Here is a 9,240-nt window from a genome sequence, read left to right as displayed (position 1 = left end):
TCATGTCTTTATACACCCTTTCCTCTGGTCACGTGTCTTTATACACCCTTTCCTCTGGTCACGTGTCTTTATACACCCTTTCCTCTGGTCACGTGTCTTTATACACCCTTTCCTCTGGTCACGTGTCTTTATACACCCTCTCCTCTGGTCATGTGTCTTTATACACCCTTTCCTCTGGTCATGTCTTTACACCCTTTCCTCTGGTCATGTCTTTATACACCCTTTCCTCTGGTCGTGTCTTTATACACCCTTTCCTCTGGTCACGTGTCTTTATACACCCTTTCCTCTGGTCATGTCTTTATACACCCTTTCCTCTGGTCGTGTCTTTATACACCCTTTCCTCTGGTCACGTGTCTTTATACACCCTTTCCTCTGGTCACGTGTCTTTATACACCCTTTCCTCTGGTCATGTCTTTATACACCCTTTCCTCTGGTCATGTCTTTATACACCCTTTCCTCTGGTCATGTGTCTTTATATACCCTTTCCTCTGGTCATGTCTTTATACACCCTTTCCTCTGGTCATGTCTTTATACACCCTTTCCTCTGGTCATGTGTCTTTATACACCCTTTCCTCTGGTCATGTCTTTATACACCCTTTCCTCTGGTCATGCGTCTTTATACACCCTTTCCTCTGGTCATGTCTTTATACACCCTTTCCTCTGGTCATGTGTCTTTATACACCCTTTCCTCTGGTCATGTCTTTATACACCCTTTCCTCTAGTCGTGTCTTTATACACCCTTTCCTCTGGTCGTGTCTTTATACACCCTTTCCTCTGGTCACGTGTCTTTATACACCCTTTCCTCTGGTCACGTGTCTTTATACACCCTTTCCTCTGGTCACGTGTCTTTATACACCCTTTCCTCTGGTCATGTCTTTATACACCCTTTCCTCTGGTCATGTCTTTATACACCCTTTCCTCTGGTCATGTGTCTTTATATACCCTTTCCTCTGGTCATGTCTTTATACACCCTTTCCTCTGGTCATGTCTTTATACACCCTTTCCTCTGGTCACGTGTCTTTATACACCCTTTCCTCTGGTCACGTGTTTTATACACCCTTTCCTCTGGTCATGTGTCTTTATACACCCTTTCCTCTGGTCATGTGTCTTTATACACCCTTTCCTCTGGTCACGTGTCTTTATACACCCTTTCCTCTGGTCATGTCTTTATACACCCTTTCCTCTGGTCACGTGTCTTTATACACCCTTTCCTCTGGTCATGTCTTTATACACCCTTTCCTCTGGTCATGTCTTTATACACCCTTTCCTCTGGTCATGTCTTTATACACCCTTTCCTCTGGTCATGTGTCTTTATACACCCTTTCCTCTGGTCACGTGTCTTTATACACCCTTTCCTCTGGTCACGTGTCTTTATACACCCTTTCCTCTGGTCACGTGTCTTTATACACCCTCTCCTCTGGTCATGTGTCTTTATACACCCTTTCCTCTGGTCATGTCTTTACACCCTTTCCTCTGGTCATGTCTTTATACACCCTTTCCTCTGGTCGTGTCTTTATACACCCTTTCCTCTGGTCACGTGTCTTTATACACCCTTTCCTCTGGTCATGTCTTTATACACCCTTTCCTCTGGTCGTGTCTTTATACACCCTTTCCTCTGGTCACGTGTCTTTATACACCCTTTCCTCTGGTCACGTGTCTTTATACACCCTTTCCTCTGGTCACGTGTCTTTATACACCCTTTCCTCTGGTCATGTCTTTATACACCCTTTCCTCTGGTCACGTGTCTTTATACACCCTTTCCTCTGGTCACGTTTTTTATACACCCATTCCTCTGGTCATGTGTCTTTATACACCCTTTCCTCTGGTCATGTGTCTTTATACACCCTTTCCTCTGGTCATGTCTTTATACACCCTTTCCTCTGGTCACGTGTCTTTATACACCCTTTCCTCTGGTCACGTTTTTTATACACCCATTCCTCTGGTCATGTGTCTTTATACACCCTTTCCTCTGGTCATGTGTCTTTATACACCCTTTCCTCTGGTCACGTGTCTTTATACACCCTTTCCTCTGGTCAGGTGTCTTTATACACCCTTTCCTCTGGTCACGTGTCTTTATACACCCTTTCCTCTGGTCACGTTTTTTATACACCCTTTCCTCTGGTCAGGTGTCTTTATACACCCTTTCCTCTGGTCACGTGTCTTTATACACCCTTTCCTCTGGTCACGTTTTTTATACACCCTTTCCTCTGGTCATGTGTCTTTATACACCCTTTCCTCTGGTCATGTGTCTTTATACACCCTTTCCTCTGGTCACGTGTCTTTATACACCCTTTCCTCTGGTCAGGTGTCTTTATACACCCTTTCCTCTGGTCATGTGTCTTTATACACCCTTTCCTCTGGTCACGTGTCTTTATACACCCTTTCCTCTGGTCATGTGTCTTTATACACCCTTTCCTCTGGTCATGTTACAATGACATGCTAACACTACTGAGCATTTACAGGTCCCTGGTGTTAAAGGGTCAGGTGAAGTTAGCAGCACTGACATTACAATGACATGCTAACACTACTGAGCTGTTACAGGTCCCTGGTGTTACAGGGTCAGGTGTAGTTAGCAGCAACGTTATTGTTGCTAGTGGGTTAGGTTACATTGTACCATGACATCCCCTGGCTCCTCATTAGGGAAAAGCCCCTGCTCTACAGACACGATGCTGAGCGGGATGACCAGGGTCGAGGGCTGGGGTAGAGAGAGACTGGACTTTCCAGGCCGGGGGTTTGTGGCCACTCTCCTCTGTCCATGACGTCACCCATCCAGATGTTTCCCCTGTCTCTAATGGAAAGGCCATCACGCAGGATGTGTCCTGCGACCTACTGACTTCCTGGAGAGTTAGAGGGTGGCTGGGTGGGTGTGTGTGTGTTTGTCACAGCTCTGAGGTCCCACAACCCAAACAGAAACATGACAGGGACACTCTCTCTGTTATGCTGTTTTAAGGGTTATTCCACAAAATTAATGACTTTTGTTTCCCTTTGTTATTTACTGTAGATAATGTGCACAAATATTGCATTTTTAAAAGCCTGTTATATTAAATGAAGTTCCCTTTATTATACTGTAGACCACATGGGCAATTCTATAAACCAGAGGTTTCTATATAAATAAAGACCTGTAGAAGTTTTCCCTCTGTGACTTGACCACATGGACAATTCTATAAACCAGATGTTTCTATGTAAATAAAGAGCTGTAGAAGTGTTCCCTCTGTGACTTCAAGGAAGATCTTCACCTCATTATTGTGTTGCTTTGACAAAGTCAAAACAACCTGTTAAGGGGAACTGAACATTTTAATATGGTGAAACTATGGTGTAGATAACAATAACGAGGCTATATACAGGGGGTACCGGTACCGAGTCAATGTGGAGGCTATATACAGGGGTACCGGTACAGAGTCAATGTGGAGACTATATACAGGGGGTACCGGTACAGAGTCAATGTGGAGGCTATATACAGGGGGTACCGGTACAGAGTCAATGTGGAGACTATATACAGGGGGTACCGGTACAGAGTCAATGTGGAGGCTATATACAGGGGGTACCGGTACAGAGTCAATGTGGAGGCTATATACAGGGGGTACCGGTACAGAGTCAATGTGGAGGCTATATACAGGGGGTACCGGTACAGAGTCAATGTGGAGACTATATACAGGGGTACCGGTACAGAGTTAATGTGGAGACTATATACAGGGGTCCCGGTACAGAGTCAATGTGGAAGCTATATACAGGGGGTCCCGGTACAGAGTCAATGTGGAGGCTATATACAGGGGGTACCGGTACAGAGTCAATGTGGAGGCTATATACAGGGGGTACCGGTACAGAGTCAATGTGGAGACTATATACAGGGGGTCCCGGTACATAGTCAATGTGGAGGCTATATACAGGGGGTACCGGTACAGAGTCAATGTGGAGGCTATATACAGGGGGTACCGGTACAGAGTCAATGTGGAGGCTATATACAGGGGGTACCGGTACAGAGTCAATGTGGAGGCTATATACAGGGGGTACCGGTACAGAGTCAATGTGGAGGCTATATACAGGGGGTACCGGTACAGAGTCAATGTGGAGGCTATATACAGGGGGTACCGGTACAGAGTCAATGTGGAGGCTATATACAGGGGGTACCGATACCAAGTCAATGTGGAGGCTATATACAGGGGGTACCGGTACAGTGTCAATGTGGAGGCTATATACAAGGGGTACCGGTACAGAGTCAATGTGGAGGCTATATACAGGGGGTACCGGTACAGAGTCAATGTGGAGACTATATACAGGGGTACCGGTACAGAGTCAATGTGGAGACTATATACAGGGGGTACCGGTACAGAGTCAATGTGGAGGCTATATACAGGGGGTACCGGTACAGAGTCAATGTGGAGGCTATATACAGGGGGTACCGGTACAGAGTCAATGTGGAGACTATATACAGGGGTACCGGTACAGAGTCAATGTGGAGACTATATACAGGGGGTACCGGTACAGAGTCAATGTGGAGACTATATACAGGGGTACCGGTACAGAGTCAATGTGGAGACTATATACAGGGGGTACCGGTACCGAGTCAATGTGCGGAGGTACAGGTTAGTCAAGGTCATTTGTACATGTAGGTAGGGGTAAAGTGACTATGTATAGATAATAAACAGCGAGTAGCAGCTGTGTAAAAACGAAGGAGGGGGGGGGTTGTCAGTGTAAATAGTCCGGTGGCCATTTGATTCATTATTCAGCAGTCTTATGGCTTGGGGGGGTACAATCTGTTAAGGAGCCTTTTGGTCCTAGACTTACAGCTTGCCATACGGTAGCAGAGAGAACAGCCTATGACTTGGGTGACTGGAGTCTTTGACAATTTTTTGGGCCTTCCTCTGACCTTCCTAGTCTTGGGCCTTCCTAGTATAAAGGTCCTGGCTGGCAGGAAGCTTGGCCCCAGTGATGTACTGGGTCATACGCATTACCCTCTGTAGCACCTTACGGTCAGATACTGAGCAGTTACCATACCAGGCGGTGATGCAACCGGTCAGGAGGCTCTCAATGGTGCAGCTGTAGAACTTTTTGAGGATCTGGGGACCCATGCCAGACTTTTTCAGTCTCCTGAGGGGGAAAAGGTGTTGTTGTGCCTCTTCACAACTGTCTTGGTGTGTTTGGACCATAATAGTTTGTTGGTGATGTGGACACCAAGAACCTTGAATCTCTCGACCCGCTCCACTACAGCGCTGTTGATGTTAATGGGGGCCTGTTCGGCTCTCCTTTTCCTGTTGTCCACGATCAGCTCCTTTGTCTTGCTCACATTGAGGGAGCAGTTGTTGTCCTGGCACCAAACTGCCAGGAGTCTGACCTCCTCCCTATAGGCTGTCTCGTTGTTGTCGGTGATCAGGCCTACCACTGTTGTGTCGTCAGCAAACTTAATGATGGTGTTGGAGTAGTGCTTAGCCACACAGTCGTGGGATGTGTTTAGGCCCAAGGTCCTTAGCTTAGTGATGAGCTTTGTGGGCACCATGGTGTTGAACGCTGAGCTGTAGTCAATGAACAGCATTCTCACATAAATGTTCCTTTTGTCCAGGTGGGAAAGTGTGGAGTGCGATTGAGATTGAGTCATCTGTGGATCTGTTGGGGTGGTATGTGAATTGGAGTGGGTCTAGGGTTTCCGGCATGATGGTGTTGATGTGAGCCATGACCAGCCTTCCAAAGCACTTCATGGCTACCAAATCAAATTGAATTGGTCACATACACATGGTTAGTAGATGTTAATGCGAGTGTAGCGAAATGCTTGTGGAAATGCTACCGACGTGAGTGCTACGGGGCAGTAATAATTTAGGCAGGTTACCTTCGCTTTCTTGGGTACAGGGATTATGGTGGTCTGTTTGAAACATGTAGGTGTTACAGACTGGGTCAGGGAGAGGTTGAAAATGTCAGTGAAGACTCTTGCCAGTTGGTCTGCGCATGCTTTCAGTACATGTCTTGGTAATCCGTCTGGCCCCATGGCTTTGTGAATGTTGACCCATTTAAAGGTCTTGTTGACATCGGCTACGGAGAGCGTGATCACACAGTCGTCCGGAACAGCTGGTGCTCTCATGCATGCTTCAGTGTTGCTTGCCTTGAAGCGAGCATAAAAAGCATTTAGCTCATCTGGTAGGCTCGTGTTACTGGGCAGCTCGCGGCTGGGTCTCCCTTTGTATTCTGTAAATAGTTTGCAAGCCCTGCCACATCCGACGAGCATCAGAGCTGGTGTAGGAGGATTCCATCTTAGTCCTGTATTGACACTTTGCCTGTTTGATGGTTCGTCTGAGGGTATTGCAGGATTTATTATAAGCGTCGGGATTTTTGTGCCATGATAAGGTCAGTGACGACAATATCTCAGTGTTGTGCCAAAGTGTTTTCACTGTGGGTGTGCACACGTTATATAAGAAGTCTTTATGCTGAATGTTGGCCTCAAGCAAGGAACACTTTTCATACGTACAGTAGCTTAGATAAAACCTGCCAATGTCTGCACATGTTCATTACCAACGGCTGATCTATGAGCTTCATCATTACATAATGAAGGGAACAGGTGAACTAACTATATTTGTAAAAACTCTCTCTGTTTCTCTCTCTCTATATATACACCATTATAGATCTTTCTTTGCCCCCTGTCTCTTTAGCTATGTGACTTCCATTTGACATCCGTGGACAATAATGTAACCATGTCTACCAGGACTGAGTTCTGGACAGTTGTATCCAGAGCCCCTGTCTGCTCTGTAACCTCTCCTCTGTCTTCCTCCTCCTCTCCTATTTCCTCCTCCTCTCCTCTACTCCTCCTCTCCTCCTTTCCTCTCCTCCTCTCCTCCTCCTCTCCTCCTTTCCTCCTCCTCTCCTCTACTCCTCTACTCCTCTCCTCTCCTCCTTTCCTCCTCTCCTCTGCCCAGGCAGGACTGTATCTAATCCACCTCTCTCCTCCTCTCCTCTCCCCAGAAAGGACTGTATTTAATCCACCTCTCTCCTCCTCTCCTCTGCCCAGGCAGGACTGTATCTAATCTCTAATCCACCTCTCTCCTCCTCTCCTCTCCCCAGAAAGGACTGTATCTAATCCACCTCTCTCCTCCTCTCCTCTCCCCAGAAAGGACTGTATTTAATCCACCTCTCTCCTCCTCTCCTCTCCCCAGAAAGGACTGTATCTAATCCACCTCTCTCCTCCTCTCCTCTCCCCAGAAAGGACTGTATTTAATCCACCTCTCCCCTCCTCTCCTCTGCCCCTACAGGACTCTGAGTCTCTGGACAGTTGTATCCAGAGCACCCTGTCTGCGCTGTACCCTCCTTTCAGTGCCACCGCGTCCACCGTCCTGTGGCAGCTGTTCAGCGTGGTGGAGAGACAGTACCGTGGGGACGGACTCCGATGCCTCATCGACTTCTTACTTCCTGCCAAGAGGATCCTGCAGAGCATCCAACAAGAGACTTGTGTGAGTGGAGGGGAGGGATGGTGAGAGAGAGAGAGAGAGAGAGAGAGAGGAAGAGAGAGAGAGAGAGAGAGAGAGAGAGAGAGAGAGAAGTGGGGAGAGAGAGAGGGTACTCTACAAAGCAACAAGGTGCAGGAAGTTTTGAAGTGAATATGAATGCTTTGGAAACGTGACACAGGCAGCTTCCCTTTCCTGTAGAACTATTGGAGCTTTGGAGTGAGATGCTCTATGTGAACCTTGATCTCTTCTGACTTTAGTCTCACTGAAGAGACATGATGGGGCTATAAGGCTGAGAAAAGACAGAGAGGAAGGAAATAAACTGAACCCAAAGATCAACTATAAAGTGGAGCAGACAGACAGAGACTATGAAGTCTGGCCAAAAGAATCCCATCATGGTTACTATTACTATTTTAATCAGCTCTAATCTAAACACAGATACACACCATTATAGACACCATTACAACACAGAACTCTTATACACACCATTACAACACATAACACTAATACACATCATTATAGACACCATTACAACACAGAACACTAATATATACCATTATAGACACCACCTGATGACAGACAACAAACAAGACAGGAGAGAGAGAGAGAGATGAGTGTGAAATATCTCTGCTGGGAGGGTGAGGGGGAACAACAGAGTGAGACAGAATGGATCATTGTTCATATAAATCAGACAGAAAGCCATGCAGCCATTCTGCTCTGGAGCCATACAGAAACAGAGAGAAAACTCTGGAAGGAGACAGAGGTTGACTCCCAAATCGCACCTTATGGCCTACATAATGCACTACCAGGTCAATAGTAGTGTACTATATGGGGAATAGGATGTCATTTGTGTCAGGACCCGGTTTCGAACCTGGGTCTCCGGAGTGAGAAACAGTCACTTAACCAACTGAGCCACGAATAGACAGCAGAACCCAGAAGATGAGGCAGACACAGCAGTACTTAAGACGGTGTATTTAATGAAGAAAAAATCCTAAAAATAAAAATGGCAAATCCAAAAGGTGGAAGGAAAAACACAAAAAGAACTAAAAAGAAACTCACCAAAACTAAACTAAAACAAAAAACAGAATACCACAAGAACGTTACCCGGAATCGACGAGCACACAGAACACTAGGGCAGGGTGCCAACATACAAACACAGAGCACAGAACTGAGGGAAACAAAGGGTTTAAATACACTCAGGGGAAACAAGACACAGGTGCAAACAATAATGGGGGTCAAGGGAAAAACACAGGGACAAAAAGCACAATGGGGACATCTACTGACAAACAACTGGAACAACCCTGGCCAAATCCTGACAGAATCCCCCCCCTAGGAACGGCTCCTGACGTTCCTACCAGCTCTCTCAGGGTGGAGGACCCTGAACTGACGAATGAGGTCAGGGTCCAGGATGTCTTTGGCAGGAACCCAGGAGCGCTCCTCAGGACCGTAGCCTTCCCAGTCCACCAGATACTGCCAGGACCGCTGCACCCGGCGGGAATCCAGTATCCGGTGGACGGTATAAGCCGGCTGGCCTCCAATGACACGAGGCGGAGGGGGAGGTCTGTCTGCCGGGACAAGGGAGAAAAAACAACAGGTTTTAACAAAGACACATGAAATGTGGGATTAATCTTAAGGGATCTGGGTAAGTGTAGGCGATAAGAAACTGGGTTAACTCTCCTGGCAACCTTGAAGGGACCGATGTATTTTTGGGACAGCTTGCGAGACTCCACCCGTAGAGGTAAGTCTCTTGTGGAGAGCCAGACTCTCTGGCCGGGGCGCAGGGTAGGCCCGGGACGGCGACGTCTGTTGGCTTGTT

General features: G+C 47.0%; 1 protein-coding gene across 3 annotated transcripts in view; it reads left to right on the top strand.

Annotated features, from left to right (window-relative positions):
- LOC135520890 (pleckstrin homology domain-containing family G member 4B-like) overlaps positions 1–9,240 on the top strand; it is a 154,173-nt gene that overhangs the window by 53,635 nt on the left and 91,298 nt on the right. For all 3 annotated transcript variants that reach the window (XM_064946717.1, XM_064946716.1, XM_064946715.1), the window contains one exon: positions 7,233–7,430. In XM_064946717.1, the coding sequence (XP_064802789.1) occupies positions 7,233–7,430 (198 nt within the window). The remainder of the gene's footprint in view (positions 1–7,232; positions 7,431–9,240) is intronic.

Source organism: Oncorhynchus masou, chromosome 29 (genome assembly GCF_036934945.1).
Source record: "Oncorhynchus masou masou isolate Uvic2021 chromosome 29, UVic_Omas_1.1, whole genome shotgun sequence".
NCBI lineage: Eukaryota > Metazoa > Chordata > Actinopteri > Salmoniformes > Salmonidae > Oncorhynchus > Oncorhynchus masou.
The sequence above is the reverse complement of the archived record's forward strand: the minus strand, read 5'-3'. Positions and strand labels throughout refer to the sequence as shown.